The 18257-nt window shown below is 42.4% G+C and overlaps 1 protein-coding gene across 1 annotated transcript in view; it reads left to right on the forward strand.

Moving 5' to 3' along the window:
* The window catches only part of FAM120B (family with sequence similarity 120B), a 219847-nt gene that overhangs the window by 185116 nt on the left and 16474 nt on the right, over window positions 1–18257 (forward strand). Inside the window, exon 9 of the mRNA XM_040351053.1 lies at window positions 15200–15331. Coding sequence (XP_040206987.1) covers window positions 15200–15331 — 132 coding nt within the window. The remainder of the gene's footprint in view (window positions 1–15199; window positions 15332–18257) is intronic.

An 18257-nucleotide genomic window follows, 5' to 3' on the forward strand; every position in this document is an offset into this window, starting at 1 on the left:
ATTGTTGTGGGGCCCAAAGCAGCTGCCTCATACTTGCCAACTATCTCAGTTTCAATTCCCTTGTCCCTTGAAGTTTTAGTCCTTTGCTGTGTCCTGATAATCTCAGTGTGAAGTGCTGCTACTAATGCTTCCCAGCTCTGCCCTATTGTTGTGTACAGATAATTCACCTGCAGACCCTGTGTTTACATGTAAATAACCATCATTTAGATGTAAATAGCAGCGGCATTCATATGTAAATAGCCAAGGCCGACAGCATTCATATGTAAATAAAGGCGGCATTCATATATATATCATGCCCCCCTGAAGTGAAGAGATGATTGGCTGTAACCTCTAGCAACCAATCAGTGAGCAGTATTACTGTACAGTAATCTCTAGCAACCAATCAACAAGAAGAAATCATGTGCTGTAACCTCTAGCAACCAATCAGTGAGCCGTAATGCGTGCTGTAACCTCTAGCAACCAGTCAGTAAGTGGTAATTATATGCTATAACCTATGACAACCAATCGCAATCACTGCCTGATCTGATACAGTAAACTGATTTTAAGACTAGCTGATATTTATTGTATGTCTCAGAGCAGGTGGAGAGCAAAATTGCATGGGGGGGGGCGCAAGAAATGTTTTGCCCAGGGTCCAATCAACATTAAAGACGGCCCTGAATGGTTCCCAACCTCAGTCCTCAAGTACCAGCCAGCTGACCACGTTTTCAGGATTTCATTCACCTTTTCTAAGTGCCTGGCAAGGTTATACAGACAAGAGGGGGGGGGGGAGGGGAAAAGAGGGAATTTACACATAGACAGGTGGGACTTTATATGGAGCACAGTCTCAAGGGAAAACCCAATATCAAATAGTATGAAAATTAAATTGATTTATTCGGTAAATGATTTATTCTTGTCTGTATAACCTTGCCAATATATAGGGACGGGGGCACTATGCCATGACCTGGCATGGCCCCATATAAAATCCCACCTTGTTTTTATTTTTTCTAAGTGCCTGTTCTCCGTATCCTCCAGATCCGTTCCGGATGGGTTTCTACATGCGTTTATGATGCATTCCAGTGCATTTTTGATGCATTTCTAGATGCCTTCCAGATGCTTATTTATTCCTGTTTTTTTTTTTTTTCACTGTATTGGGGTCTGGTATTTTTTTTGGTTCATTCTTCATGCTTTTTATAACATTCCAGTACAGTTCTGTGCAGGAAAAAAGCAGCACGTTGGAAAACCACCATAACGCACTGCACTGGAGTGAACTATGTCACTGGAACCCATATAACCTACTTTCTGTGATGCAGAAAACAAAAGCATTGCATGTTGCGTAAGCGGGCCCCTAGAGAATTTCCCAAAACATATTCTGGTGGGGGGGGTCCTTGAACGAGGTTTGTAAACACTGCCCTGTAGGATGAGAAGTGGCCTATACACGGAGCAGTGACACGTAACATTTCTACGGATGATGCCCTGTGGCTATTGGCAGTGTTGATGTTATTACCTCTTGTTGATGTTATTGCACCACTTGATAAACAGACTTTCACCTTTTGTATATAAAGCATTGGCTGCCAAACTGTAGCAAGATAGGTTATTAAATTGTTTGTGTACACATTCTAAAATACTTGTGTTGCATCCCATAACAGTTACTGTATTGTTGTTTTGACTATTGAGTGTACAACAATATGTGCCTTATTGCAGCATTCTAATTCTGGCATGTATATAAGGTAACAAACCGAAAAACAGATGCACTTTATTTACATCACACAACTGCTGTCTTTTTAAGTAAATGTTATTGATTTTTTTTTAACAATGAGAACAGGTTGAAAACATCAAGGTGCATACAGGGGCATTCTGTATGTACGAGAGTCTACTCCAATATCAAACATTGTATTCAAATTTTGGCTCCATTTTAACCACTTCAATACTGGGCACTTTCACCCCCTTCCTGCCCCGGCCGATTTTCAGCGCTGTCACACTTTGAATGACAATTGTGTGGTCATGCAACACTATACCCAAATGGAATTTTAATAATAAATAAGATAGAGCTTTATTTTGGTATTTAATCACCATTGGGTTTTTTAATTTTTTTGCTTAACAAATGAAAACAAAATAAAGTTTTTCATAGTTTCTGTTATAAAATTTTGCAAATAAATAATCGTTCTTCTTCACTGATGTGCACTGATAAGGCTGCACTGTATCTGTCCCAAAATTACATTTTTATAATTTTTTAGAGACAGATAGAGCATTATTTTGGTGGTATTTAATTACCACTGGGGTTTTTATTTTTTGGTAAATAAACAAATAAAGACCGAAAATTTTGAAAAAAAATAAATCTTAGTTATAAAATAAGTAAAAAGTATATAAGTATAAGTAAAAAAGAAGTTATTTGCAAATAAGTAATTTTTCTTTTTCACTGATGGCCACTGATGAGGCTGAATTTATGGGCATTGATGAGCTGCACAGATAACTCACTGTGCCCTATGGCCCCGTACACACGACCGGATCTATCCGCTGAAACTGGTCCGACGGACCAGTTTCAGCAGACATGTTCGGTCGTGTGTAGGCCCGACCGGACAATTGTCCGGCGGATCGGACAGTTTCCAGCGGACAAAAATTTCTTAGCATGCTAAGAAATCTGTCCGCTGGAAACCTGTCCGTCGGACGTGTTCGGTCGTCTGTACAGACTCACCGGACACGTCCGATCAGCCGCCATCCCTCGCATGCGTCGTACTGATTCGACGCATGCGTGGAAGCTTTGAACTTCCAGGGCCGCCCACGTCGCCGCGTCATCGTCGCAGCGACGTGCGCGGCCACGTCCCTGCGTATGTACAACCATCAGACAGAAATCTCCGGGCGGACATGTCCGCTGAAAACGGTCCGGCGGACCGTTTTCAGCGGACTGTCCGTCTGTGTGTACGAGGCCTATCAGATCGGCTCTCCTTGTCTCTGTGTGAGGAAAGGAGGGCCAGAATGTTTACATGTGACCATTTGTGATTGGACTCAGCTGATCACATGGTAAAAGGCCGCTGTGATTGGCCCTTTACCCTGATTTGTGATTTGCTGTGACACTTTCTGGTGCGTGTGCCAGCTAATCGCGTTCTCGAGACGATGTCCAGGAATGACCTCCCAGAACTGGAGAGCCACACTGTAGTCGTATATCAGCTATAGTGCGGTGGTTAAAGCTGGTCACAGACCCTGAAGCAGCATTGCTTAACCTTTTTACCCCAGGAGAACCCATAAGTTTCAGGTCTTGGAAAACCCTTACCCAAAGCAATTATTTGGAGTCAATAGCAAAAAAGGCCTCTTACATTGCATTGGTGGTCAGTTGGAAGAATGAAACTCTTATGCCGCGTACACACGACCGTTTTTAATGACCAATTTAAAAGATGGCATTTTTCTCGTCATGAAAAACGGGCGTGTGTACTCGGCATTAGACCTGTTTCACACGGGCTTCAGCCTGTATAGGAGCAGTGTGAACAGCAAGCTTTGACAAAGCAGTTGCAGAGCTTTCAGCAAGTTTTGTTGAAACTTTTAAAGTATCCAACTCCAGTTTGTAAATGTTGAACACAGATCCTAATGGGAGTGCTGATTGCCACTTTAACCTGTTCCCGCCCGCGCCTTAGCCAAAAGATGGCTACAACGCAGGCTTCCAGTTCTGGGAGCACATCCATGGGCCCTGCCTCCCGTGTGCTCTGTGATCATTGTGTTCTTTGCCCCCTGTGTCCTCTATGAGCGCTGCATTTGGCGCGCTTTGTGACCGATGTGTCCTTTGGCCAATCACAGCGGCCCTTTACCATGTGATCAGCAGTATCCAATCACAGCTGGTCACTTGTAAACAGATTTGCCGGTTATCAACAGTCCTTTCCTCCCATTGTGTGTGTGTGTGAGGAAAGGAGAGCTGTTAACTGGCAATCCTGGGCCATATTCCCGTAGATTTCCGACGGGCGTCGCGTAAGCCATTTACACTACGCCGCCCCAACCTACAGGAGCAAGTGCTGTATTCCCCAAACACTTGCTCCGTAGTTTGGGGCGGCGTAGTGTAATTGGCCCGGCGTATCCCCGCGTATTTCAAAGGGGGCGGCTTATATTTAAATTAAGCGCGCCCCCGTTTCGATCGAACTGCGCATGCGCCAGGCTAAAAATAGCCCAGTGCGCATGCTCCAGTTCTCTGCGGAAAACGTCAATGACGCCGACGTGTGCGTCATTGACGTAAAGTCGTATTCAAGAACGACTTAGTAAAACGACGTACCCGACGGGAAAAGATGACTCGGACCCGACGCCATACTTAACATGGCATACGTGGGACTGGCGTAAGGTTACCCCTCATATAGCAGGGGTAACCTTACGCAAACGACGTTAGCGACGGTTACGCAACGCGATTTCGTTCGGGAATCGGCGTATCAGGCTCATTTGCATAAACAAATGAGACCTGAACGTAAACGCCACCTAGCGGCCGGCGGCGAATTACATTTAGGATCCGACAGTGTAAGTGACTTACACTAGTCGAATCCTAGCCTAAATCCGGCGTATCTTGTTTTGTGAATACAAAATAATGATACGCCGGCGGGAAATTCGATTTACGCCGGTGTATCAGTAGATACACTGGCGTAACTTGTTTGAGAATATGGCCCACTGTCAGTAAATTGTTTACACTGATAATCAGGGCATTGATCCTCAGTGCCCTGATTATCAGTGCAGCCCAATCAGTAGCAATCAGCGAGGCCTGTTATTGCCCATCAGTTCTACTTCTTCAGTGCAGCTTATCAGTGCCCATCAGTTGATCCTCATCAGTGCACATCAGTGAAGAAGAAAGATTATTTATTTGCAAAATTTTATAACAGAAACTTTTTTTTTTATTTCATTTGTTTAGCGAAAAATAAAAAAGCCATAGGTGATAAATACCAAAAGAAAAATGATAAAAATGTAATTTGGACACCGTGTTGCATGACTGCGTAATTCTCATTTAAAGTGCGACCGCACTGAAAGCTGAAAATTGGCCTGGGCAGGAAGGGGGTGAAAGTAGCCGGTATTAAAGTGGTTAGGCAAGCTGCTAGCAGGTTTCAACAAGGTTCAGGTAGCTCTGAGAACTGCTAACATCTTGTTTAAACGCTTGAAGACCAGGCCTTATTCTGACACTTCTCACATCTGTATTTTTTTGCTAGAAAATTACCCCCAAACATTATATATTTTTTTTGTTTGCAGAGGCCCTAGACAATAAAATGGTGGATGTTGAAATTTTTTATGTCACACAGTATTTGTGCAGCGGTTTTTCAAATGCAATATTCTGGGAAAAAATACACTTGAAAAAATTTGAATGCACAAAAACGAAATGCATACCAAACATGTCATGCCATGCCTGTGGGACAGCGACCAACAACGTAAATTATATTATCTATAGACGACGCTTTAAAAGTCTTTACAGGTTACCATTTTAGATGTGCGGTCTGGTGCTGATACCTTACATGTGTGGCGCTATCGCTGTTTATGTACGATGCAGAACCGACAGATGTGTTCACCATTGAGTGTGAGCATGGGGGGCAGAGGTGCTTTAAAAATATATATATATCTTTTTTTTTTTTTTTTTACACTGTACATTTTTTTTTTATCACTTTTATTGTTATCACAAAAAATGTAAAGATCCCTTGTGATAGCAATAGGCAGTGACAGGTCCTCTTTGCTGAGACATCTGGGATCTTATAGACTATAGATGTCTCCACTGCCCTTAAAAGGTTCAGATCATACAAAGATCAGTATCTTCCGATGGTTCTTTTAGGCAATGTACCTATATTGGTTTGTTTACAACCAGCGAAAACCGGAAGCAATGAAATACTCATTGCTTTCAGTTGGGTGGCATATAGGTATTGGTTTGTTTACAACCAGCGAAAACCGGAAGCAATGAAATACTCATTGCTTTCAGTTTTATAGACCATAGAGGTGATAAGGGCTGTTCCAGTCCCTGATCAGCTCTATGGTCAGCCAATGAATCCGTCAGCTGCAACCCCGGGTTCCCTGGCTCCCACCACTTGTAATAGCTAGGATTGTTTTTGCAAGAAAGTGCTCCGCCAGCTCTAAAAAATACTGGGAAGTTGGGTGGCATATAGGTACATTGCCTGGCAGCAGTAGGCATCATCCCGGTATAACCACTGAAAGTCGGGCGGCATACAGGTACGTTGCCTAGCAGCAGTAGGCATCATCCTCGTATAACCACTGAAAAGTCAGGTGGCATACAGGTAAGTGGTTAAAGTAGTATTTAGCCCTTCCTTTAGGGTCTGTGTTCAACATTTAGAAATTGGAGCTGTATGGTACTTTAAAGATTCAACAAAGTCTCCTGAAAGCTCTTCAAATGCTTTGTCAATGCTTGTTGTTCACACTGCTCTTATACAAGCCCATGTGAACGAGGCCTCACAGACAGTTAAAACAATAATTGGTGTAATGCTGCTGGCCCTACCAAGTGGTGTGGGCCCTAGACGATATTGGCTCAAGAACAGCGCCCCCTTCTGCACCCTTCTAGTTAGGCCCATGTCTTAGAGCTGCACGATTCTGGCTAAAATGAAAATCACAATTTGCTTGCTTAGAAGGTAGATCACGATTCTCTCACAATTCTCGCAACGTAACATCATCTTTCACATTAAAATAAAAAAAAATGGGCTAACTTTACTGGGTTTTTTTTATTAAATTTTTTTCATTGAAGTGTATTTTTTCCCAAAAAATTGCATTTGAAAGACCGCTGGGCAATTAGAGTGTGAAGTAAAATATTGCAGCAATTGCCATTTTATTCCCTAAGGTCTCTGCTAAAATGTATATAATGTTTGGGGGTTCCAAGTAATTTTCTAGCAAAAAATATTGATTTTAACTTAAGAAACAAGTGTCAGAAAAAGATTTGGACTTTAAGGGCCAGATCCACGTAGCGCAGCGCTTTTTTAAGTCCGGCGTAGTGTATCTCAGATACACTACGCCGCCGTAACTTACAGCGTGTTTTCCGTATCCTGATAGAATTTGCGCTGTAAGTAACGGCGGCGTAGTGTAACTGTGTCGGCGTAAGGGCGCGCAATTCAAATGGATGAGATTGGGGCGTGTTTTATGTTAATACGTCTTGACCCAACGTAAATTACGTTTTTTTTTTAACGGCGCATGCGCCGTCCGTGGGGGTATCCCAGTGCGCATTCTCCAAATTAACCCGCAACAAGCCAATGCTTTCGACGTGTACGAAATTCTACGCAAAGCCCTTTTCGCAAACGACTTACGCAAACAACGTAACATTTTTAAAATTCGACGCGGGAACGACGTCCATACTTAACATTGAGTACGCCTCATATAGCAGGGGTAACTGTACGCCGGAAAAAGCCTTACGGAAACTACGTAAAAAAATGCGCCGGCCGGACGTACGTTTGTGGATTGGCGTATCTAGCTAATTTGCATACTTGACGCGGAAATCGACGAAAGCGCCACCTAGCGGCCAGCGTAAATATGCACCTTAGATCCGACGAGCCCAGCTTCAGGCGTATCTTGTTTTGTGGATACAAAACAAAGATACGCCGGAGCAACCTAGAAGTTACGCGGCGTATCAATAGATACGCCGTCGTAACTTCTTCGTGGATCTGGTCCTAAGTGGTTAAACTTCCTGAATTTACACACAGAAGTTTACTCTAAGGCCTTGTACACACGATAGGTTAACCAGAGGACAACGGTCTGAAGGACCGTTGTCCTAGGTTAACCTATGAAGCTGACTGATGGTCCGTCGTGCGTACACACCATCAGTTAAAAAAATGATCGTGTCAGAACGCGGTAACGTAAAACACAACGACGTGCTGGAAAAAATGAAGTTCAATGCTTCCAAGCATGCGTCGACTTGATTCTGAGCATGCGCAGGTTTTTAACCGATGGTTTTACATACTAACGATCGGTTTTGACCTATCGGTTACCAATCCAAGGTTATTTAACCTTAGGTTAAAAAAATATGGGGCCTACACACGATCGGTTTGGACTGAAGAAAACGGTCCTTCAGACCGTTGTCCTCTGGTTAACCTATCGTGTGTACGCGGCCTAAGATGGAAGTTAGTTACAATGTTTCATGTTGTTACAAACTTGGCAGACTGCCCGATTGTTTCTTTACACACACAGGTGTATCCCTTTGATCTAAGAAGGCAGCATTAGTTACAATGTTTCCTGTTAAAAACTTGGCAGACTGCCCGGATATTTTCTTTTGATAGCTGAGTGAGCAGATAAAGTCTCTCCACTTGTTATATGAAAGAATCTGCAAACTCTGCATTGGAGATCGTCCAGGGGGTGGAATCGAGATCACGATTTGTTAACAATTAATTGTGCAGCTCTACTGTGTCTGGAGGGTGATTTTGCCATCAGGGCGACACTTCTCCAGCAACAAAATTACACAATTAATTTGGGTTATCAGTAGTCAATCTATTGCTCTCTGAAAAGCTGCAGAAAGTGAATCACAGTAAGAACACACCAGTTCATTTAGCAACAGAACAACTTCATAAGATAATGTAAGCTAAACCTTTGAGAATCTATTGCTGGTGTAGTGTCACCAGTGAGTTCAGTGCCCATGTGACCTGGTCCATTGTAGACATGGCCTGGCTCAGCATTTGGCTATCTGCCAGAAAGAGGTGACTGGAAGTGCCAAGACATTCAGTAGTTTGTTATTTGTCAAGCAAAAAATGTTGAAATGTTTTCGGCCTTACTATTGCATAGAAACACCCGGTATTATTTGTTTTTCTAATGCTTTTTGTTGAGGTGACACGCATCGAATGTTGCTGAGCCATTAGTTAGGTTTATCGAGGTACATATCACTTACATCAATAGCATGGCCGTGTTGGTGATGAGTGAAGAGTTCAGTTTTATTCATAGAATCCCGGTGTGATTTATAAGCACAACCAGATCACTTCCCTTCTTGTGTTCTATGACAAGCTCTCTACGACTTTGCCTTTTTTCTTGTCGACACAGATTTGGTTTAAACACATACTGTGAGACATATACCTGCTTGTTTTTTACTTCTAGATGACATTAGCATTGTTGTACCCTAATCCTCGCAGCATTCACTGCAATTATAAGACAAAAATATAGATACTTTAAGGAGGAGAGGACCTAATCATTCTGCTGCGTGGGCACATGATAAAACCTGGTATTTCAGCATTATTATTATTTTATTATTACTTTGTATGAAGCCAAATTACTTTGTATCCAGTTTTTATTAAAGTAGCAGGAGATAATTAGGAAATAAAAACCTTCTTAAAGCGGTGGTTCACCCATAAAACGACTTCCCCCTATTACACTGCCCCCCCCGCATTACAATACGAATATGCCATTAATTTTTTTTTGGCTGCTGTACATACCTGGGTACAGCTATTCACCCGTGTCCTCCGGGTTGCGAGTCCCGCGGGAGTGGGCGTTCCTACCATGGCGGTGATTGACGTTTTGACTAAAAAATGAGCTCCCCCCCGTCGCGTAAGCCGCGTCACGACTGGCGAAAGGAGCCGAACTGCGATGCGCAGGCGCAGTATAGCGCCGACTCGCCGTTCGGCTCCTTCCGCCAATCGTGACGCTGCTTACGCGACGGGGGGAGCTAGTTTTTTAGTCAAAACGTCAATCACCGCCATGGTAGGAACGCCCACTCCCGCGGGACTCGCAACCCGGAGGACACGGGTGAATAGCTGTACCCAGGTATGTACAGCAGGCAAAAAAAAATTAATGGCATATTCGTATTGTAATGCGGGGGGGCAGTGTAATAGGGGGAAGTCGTTTTTATGGGTGAACCACCGCTTTAACAAAATAATTCTATACTTCATTGAAAACAGAACTATGTGCAAAAGCAAAAATGACATTCTTGAGGAAGTCTGTCACCAGCATTAGCGCAGGTCTCAACACCCTTTCACAATTTAACGCTACATGACTTATTATCAACTGCTTCTATATGTACTGTATAGTTCACACCTACATGTTATACTAACGATAATGTGTGTAGCCACAGGTATGTTGAAGGAATTTATAGAATAACATAATATAATATAGTAGCACAAGTTTAGAAATTTAAGTATGAACTAGTGATGGAGGACAATCAAACAGTGGAGCATCGGAGTGAAGAACTATTGCTGTGGGTTGATCAAAAAAATTGACTATTGAAGCCAAAACACAATAAAAAGAGCCTCAATACCAGGACCTCTACCCTATCCTTGGTGAAATTATCTATTAACTACAGCAAAAAATTGTATATAATATAATGAATGATGGTTGGGGGGGAGTCGTCGGTATCAGTAAACTCAAAATATCCATAAAAAATTTACTTTAACTGCCAACCCCGAAATCTACAAAATATTTAAAAAATATATATATATGACACAGAGGAAAGCCTAAAATCACATTTTAATAATATATTCCTTAAAATACCAAAAACTAAAAATATTTGGCCAGGAATATAGACAAACATACATAAGCCCTTGCCTTTCAGTGTTCCATCATAAGTATATTATTACTGAAAAGCTGAAAAAATTTAATATAGCCCACTTGTATTGTATCCATATACAGTGAGGAAAATAAGTATTTGAACACCCTGCTATTTTGCAAGTTCTCCCACTTGGAAATCATGGAGGGGTCTGAAATTGTCATCGTAGGTGCATGTCCACTGTGAGAGACATAATCAAAAAAAAAATTCCAGAAATCACAATTTATGATTTTTTAACTATGTATTTGTATGATACAGCTGCAAATAAGTATTTGAACACCTGTCTATCAGCTAGAATTCTGACCCTCAAAGACCTGTTAGTCTGCCTTTAAAATGTCCACCTCCACTCCATTTATTATCCTAAATTAGATGCACCTGTTTGAGGTCATTAGCTGCATAAAGACACCTGTCCACCCCATACAATCAGTAAGAATCCAACTACTAACATGGCCAAGACCAAAGAGCTGTCCAAAGACACTAGAGACAAAATTGTACACCTCCACAAGGCTGAAAAGGGCTACGGGGAAATTGCCAAGCAGCTTGGTGAAAAAAGGTCCACTGTTGGAGCAATCATTAGAAAATGGAAGAAGCTAAACATGACTGTCAATCTCCCTCGGACTGGGGCTCCATGAAAAATCTCACCTCGTGGGGTCTCAATGATCCTAAGAAAGGTGAGAAATCAGCCCAGGACTACACGGGAGGAGCTGGTCAATGACCTGAAAAGAGCTGGGACCACCGTTTCCAAGGTTACTGTTGGTAATACACTAAGACGTCATGGTTTGAAATCATGCATGGCACGGAAGGTTCCCCTGCTTAAACCAGCACATGTCAAGGCCCGTCTTAAGTTTGCCAATGACCAAATTTGGATGATCCAGAGGAGTCATGGGAGAAAGTCATGTGGTCAGATGAGACCAAAATATAACTTTTTGGTCATAATTCCACTAACCGTGTTTGGAGGAAGAAGAATGATGAGTACCATCCCAAGAACACCATCCCTACTGTGAAGCATGGGGGTGGTAGCATCATGCTTTGGGGGTTTTTTTCTGCACATGGGACAGGGCGACTGCACTGTATTAAGGAGAGGATGACCGGGGCCATGTATTGCGAGATTTTGGGCAACAACCTCCTTCCCTCAGTTAGAGCTTTGAAGATGGGTCGAGGCTGGGTCTTCCAACATGACAATGACTCGAAGCACACAGCCAGGATAACCAAGGAGTGGCTCTGTAAGAAGCATATCAAGGTTCTGGCGTGGCCTAGCCAGTCTCCAGACCTAAACCCAATAGAGAATCTTTGGAGGGAGATCAAACTCCGTGTTTCCCAGCGACAGCCCAGAAACCTGACTGATCTAGAGAAGATCTGTGTGGAGGAGTGGGCCAAAATCCCTCCTCCAGTGTGTGCAAACCTGGTGAAAAACTACAAGAAACGTTTGACCTCTGTAATTGCAAACAAAGGCTACTGTACCAAATATTAACATTGATTTTCTCAGGTGTTCAAATACTTATTTGCAGCTGTATCATACAAATAAATAGTTAAAAAAAATCATACATTGTGATTTCTGGATTTTTTTTTTTGATTATGTCTCTCACAGTGGACATGCACCTACGATAACAATTTCAGACCCCTCCATGATTCCCAAGTGGGAGAACTTGCAAAATAGCAGGGTGTTCAAATACTTATTTTCATCACTGTATCAAGCGAATCAAATTCAATATAACAAGTGGATATTGCTTATTCTACTTGCTATATTGGCTTTGATTTGCTTGTGGATATATGGATACATGTGGACTATATATACCATACTTATGATTGGACACTGACACTCAGGCAACATGGGCTTGTGTATATCTGGGTATGTTTGTGTATATTCTTTGCCAAAGATTTGAAATGTTTGGTATTTTAATGAATGTATTAGAAAAATATGATTTTTAGGCTTTCCTCTAAGTGTATGTATACATTTTTGAATAGTTTGTAGATTTAGATTTTGGGGTTGGCAGTAAAAACTCAGTTTTTTATGGCTATTTACAATGGACTGTTAGCAGAGGTCAATCAAAAAGTACCTAGATGATAACGTTTTGGTAGTGGGATGTACTGTTGGTGTAGTTCAGGAAAAAACTGATTGCCACTATGATAAACAATTGGTGGGCTGTAATCAAAGATTGATTACTGATATGATTACTTATTGATGTGTCTATCAAAAATAGAGTACCAGTGTGCTATTCTATTAGGGCTGGTTCACACCAGATGCAGTCCAGTGCATTTTTAATCTGCATTCACAGTGTTTTCCATGTATTCAAATGGCCCTAGTTCCAGTGGAGTCAACTAGAACATGCCGCACTTGTTTCTGAATGGAACACATCTGGAATGGAGCCAAATGCATCAAAAATGTACCAGAGCACAGATGTATTGTTTTTTGCCCACGTGTTGTAGCATGAATAAAACTCCTTTACACCTTCCCGGTAGCTTGGTCAATTCCTCTATCACTGACCCCTTTCGGATTACTAGGGGCACACGACAGGGGTGCCCTTTGTCACCCCTCTTGTTTGCCCTTGCCATGGAGCCGCTTGCGGTTCGCATTCGCTCCTCCCCCTCGATTAGAGGATTCCCAATTGCTAATATAGAGGAGCACATTTCACTTTATGCGGATGACACATTGGTGTATCTGGCTGATACTAATGAATCACTTCAGGCCCTGTTAGTTGAGATTAATACCTTTGGAGACTATTCTGGCTTCTGAGTGAATTGGGATAAGTCTAGTCTTTTCCTCCTAGACGTGGCTGAGCCTCCCCTGATTCACCCGGATTCCAAGCTTCAAGTGGTATCCTCCTTTAGGTACCTTGGGGTTCTGGTGCAGACCCCTTTATCTTCATATGTCGCCAATAACTTAGATCCTCTATTGGTCCGCCTTCAGGAGCAGACCAAGCAGTAGATGGATCTTCCTCTGGATCTTATGGGGAGGGCCAATGTCCTCAAAATGATCTATCTACCAAGATTACTCTATATCCTTGCCAATTCCCCTTGCAAAATACCTAAATCTATTTTTAAACCCATAGATTCAATATGTACTACTTTCCTGTGGAAGGGTGGCTCCCCCAAGGTAGCACTTGAAACACTACAGTTGCCAGCGCACTTGGCAGGCCTGGCATTTCCCAAATTTTTCTATATTATTTGTCATCCCAGTTGGTGCACATCCACGATTGACTGTGCCTGGTTCCGGCCAATGCCTGTACCTCCACGGAGGGAGCCATCGCATCTTCTCTGGAAACCCTACATAATATTATCTACAGAGGCCGGGTCCCAGATCACCCCGGAACCTCCCTACTTGCCACTTCCCTTTCCTCTTTCCGTTATATTGTCACAAAAGTATCCAGGCATACCTGGCTGAAATCTCCCAACAACCCCCTGTGGTTTACCCCTAATCTGCAGGAACTATACACCCTTCCTGATCCCAATCACTGGTACTCCAGGGGGGTTAAATATTTATGCCACCTGTACAACGCTCAGGGCTTTAAATCTTTAAATATTTTTCTCAGCTACGCTTCGATCTACCAAGATTGTACCTATTTTATTACTACCAGCTCAGGCACACTATTCGTGCCCAGTTTGGCTCCCTGGATGATCCCACTGACCTGCCCCCATTGGAAAAACTGCTCAGACAGCCAGATCCCACTAAACTTGTCTTCACCTATTATGCAGCCCTAATGACTGACTTTAACCCCAGGTTTCGCAAAGCTCAGGTAAAATGGACCTCTCTGAACATCTCCCTGGTAGACGAGGACTGGTCAGAATTTAGTGATACGTATAAAACCTCTGTTATTGCTTCCCGGGACCGCATCATACAGGTCAAAATTTTTCATCAAACCCACCTCACTCCGGCTAGATTACACAAGATGGGTCTCTTGCCCTCGGCTGCCTCTTTCCGCGGCTGTGTCCAAGAGGCCCATTTCTTACACTGCTTCTAGTCATGCTAGTAGTCTGGGACTTCTGGGAAGAAGTAGGTGCTTTCATCTCATCGGCGCTAGGCCTCCCAAACATAATCCACCCCAAAAACTGCCTATTAGGCATTTTTGGCGAATTACACCTATCATCACATGCCAAGAGACTGCTCCGTATACTCTTCTTCTATGTTAAAAAAGCTATTTTACTGTCCTGGAAGGGTGCAAAGACCTCTCTGAAATCCCTCTGGTTAAAACGTATTAATGACGCTATCACACTGTATAAACTTACTTTTAAACTCTGGAAACGGAACAAAACCTTCCACAAAATTTGGGGTAGATGGTTGGCTAGTCCGCTAACCCTCTCCCAGCACTGATTGTACTACTCTAGCTTGACCATTGATGGGCCGTGCCTGTCTGGACCTCCGCTTTTGCTATATCCCGGCATTATACCTGAGCCTTTTACCACTGTGCCTACTTTATATTTTGCACTAATGTCAGTTTATTCTTCTATGTTTGAGTGTATCGCCTAATTTTTATGACCAGGTTGTCTGGTGGTATTGTTGTTTTTTTGTATGTTTCTTTCTGTTTGTTGGTTTGTTTTAAAACCTAATAAAAATATAAAAAAAAAAAAAAACGTACCAGAGCGCACATGTCCAGAATTTAGATGAAGGAAAAAGAGGGGAAAAATGCACCAGAGCGTATAAAAAACAGGCATGCAAAAACACATCCATAATGCAAAAATTGTGGTGTAAATTGGCCCTTCATGCGGATCAATCCTAAAATTAGGAGTATAACCTATTATTATGCCTGTGTTTTTTCTCTACAGTAAGGTCCAGTTCTGGGAGTTCCGGTAACTCGTTTAGCAGGCATCAGCAATCGGAATACAATCCTCAATATGAATATCATTCTGAAAGACACCAACAGTGGAATGTTCAAAGGCAGCATCAAAATAACAGAGGTATGCTTGTAAACATATTGTGATAACTAGTATAGATGTTTGCCACATTAAATAAAATCACAATACTGTAAAAATAATCCAGTCTACAGTGATTTAAAAAAGGCAACATTGATGTACATTTGCTCAAGTCATTGATCTACCCATATAAGCCACCTACTTCAGTCGTTCAAGAATTTGTCCCAGCAAAATTGACATTGCTTTTGGGCTCATAAGAATGTCACTAGCGTCAGTCAAACTAATCAAATGAAGCAGAAAATGATACATTTCAATGACTTTTGACATTTAAAGTAATTATATTATTACTAGTGAGTTTCCAGTTATTTCCTGTTAATCAAACACAGGGTTAAGATGAAAGAAACATTTTATCTATGATCATCATGTCTGATGAGTTGTTTTGAAGACTACATTTTAGGTTTCACATTTGTCATCACATACCTGTAACTAGAGTACGTGACTATAAGGGCAAAGAACTTATGAGACTCATATACTGTATGTAATGTGTGCTACTGCCTAAAGAAACCAGATTCAGAATCCATATTTCATATTGAAGTGGAACTGACCTAAAGAAGTGAAGATGTGTTGTATATTATAGAAGACATTTACAATTAAAGGAGTTGTAAAGAAAAAATAATTCACCTTAATGCATTCTATGCATTAACCACTTCCATACAGGGCTTTTATACACACCTCCATACCAGGCCTATTCTGGCACTTCTCTCCTACATGTACAAATTATAATGTTTTTGCTAGAAAATTACGCAGAACCCCCAAACATTATATATGTTTTTTTAGCAGACACCCTAGGGAATAAAACAACGGTCATTGAAACGTTTTATCTTGCACGGTATTTGCGCAATAATTTTGTAAACGCCTTTTTTTGGGATTTTTTTTTTCATGAATTAAAAAAATAACAAAACAGTAAAGTTAGCCCAATTTTTTTGAAAAAATATGAAAGATGATGTTACACCGAGTAAATAGATACCTAACATGTCACGCTTTAAAATTGCGCACACTCATGGAATGGCGCCAAACTTCGGAACTTAAAAATCTCCATAGGCAACGCTTTGAAAATTTTTACAGGTTACCAGTTTAGATTTACAGAGGAGGTCTAGTGCTAGAATTGTTGCTGGCACTCTAACGCACGCGGCGATACCTCACATATGTGGTTTAAACGGCGTTTACATATGTCGGCGGGACTTGCGTGTGTGTTCGCTTCTGCGCGCAAGCTACTGGGGACAGGGGCGTTAAAAAAAAATGTATTTCTTTATTTTTTTTACATATTTATTTATTTTTTTACACTTTTTTTTTTTATTTAATTATTATCACTTTTATTCCTATTACAAGGAATGTAAACATCCCTTGTAATAGGAATGTGTGTGACAGGTACTCTTTATGGAGAGATGCGGGGTCAATAAGACCCCGCATCTCTCCTCCAGGCCTGAAAGCATGAGATCGGTGAAAAAAAATTCACCGATCTCATGCTTACTGTTGCTTAGCAGCCGCAATTGCGGCTTTGTTTACATACGGGGACCCGGGCGTGACGTCATCACATCGCGCCCGGGTCCTCCGATGGTCATAGAGATGACTGGTGACCATCTGGTCACCAGTCATCTCTATGGTTCCTGCCAGCGCCGGACGATTCGTTCTCCGGGCCCCCGATGGCACGGGAGAGCCCGGAGAAGCACCGGATGGCGTTGGGAGGGGGGGATGTCCCCTCCCCCCACCTGTAAGAACGATCTAGCGCCGGAACCACCGCTATGACCATTCTTACGTTGTGCAGAATCGCCGGCACAAAAGAAGGATATCTGAATGATGCCTCTAGCTGCAGGCATCATTCAGATATCCCCCCCACAAAGCCCAGGACGTCATATGACGTCCACTCTGAACGGTAGAGGTTCTTTGTGGACGTCATTTTACAATGGGCCGGTATTGAAGTGGTTAAGGTGAAAAAACATTGGATGCTGCTGCCCCCCCGAGCCCTGTTATACTTACCTGACCCCTCGAAAGTCCCGCGCGGTCCCGTGATCCTCTTCGGCGCTCAGCCTGGTCGCTGATTGGCTAGAGCGGATGGATTGAGAGCAGAGCAGCCAATGGCGCGCCGAGGGGCGGGGCCGAGTGATATATCACGGGAGCGCGCCCGCAATTACACACCACCATGCGAGCTCTCGCATGACTGTGGTCAGTAATTGCGGGGAGGACAGAGACACCCGCAGAGGGACCCCAGAGGGACCCCAGGGACGTGGATTGGGGCCACTCTGTGCAAAACGAACTGCACAGTGGAGGTAAGTATCACATGTTTGTTATTATAAAGGAAAAAAGAAATTCCTTTACTAACGCTTTTAATACGGTATGTCTCAGTATTCATAAAAATATGCATTTTGTCCTAAATTCTTCTTGAAAATAGCAGTGCACCTCCTGGTATTGTGAGGGTGCCTAGGTCTAGGTCTGTGCCTATAGCCTCATAGTTGTATATCTTCACTTTTTAGAAAGTTTGAATATTGTGGAGGCAATATGGACTTTCATGGTACGATATGGACTTGCACAGTAAGATTACAAAAAATAAAAATGTATTATACAAAAATATACATCATAAAAACCATAAATAGGTAGATACTAGACACCAGATGCTGTTATATGTGGAGCATATATTTTCTGGCGCAAATTTGAAAAATTAGATGTACACAGTAGTTCCGCACTGTTATACACGGAAACTATTCTTCCAGTTGCAAACTCTACATGTTTCGCGGCTGCCCGCTTCTTCAGGAGTATGTTAACATACATCTCATTTTTCCAATTTGTGTCAGAAAATTTGAAGAAGCGGGCAACTACAAAACATGTATAGTTTGCAACTGGAAGAATAGTTTCCGTGTATAACAGTGCGGAACTACCAAATTTTCCAGACCACAAGCCACCAAGGTAGATAAGT

Source organism: Rana temporaria, chromosome 4 (assembly GCF_905171775.1).
Source record: "Rana temporaria chromosome 4, aRanTem1.1, whole genome shotgun sequence".
In the NCBI taxonomy this organism is placed as follows: Eukaryota; Metazoa; Chordata; class Amphibia; order Anura; family Ranidae; genus Rana; species Rana temporaria.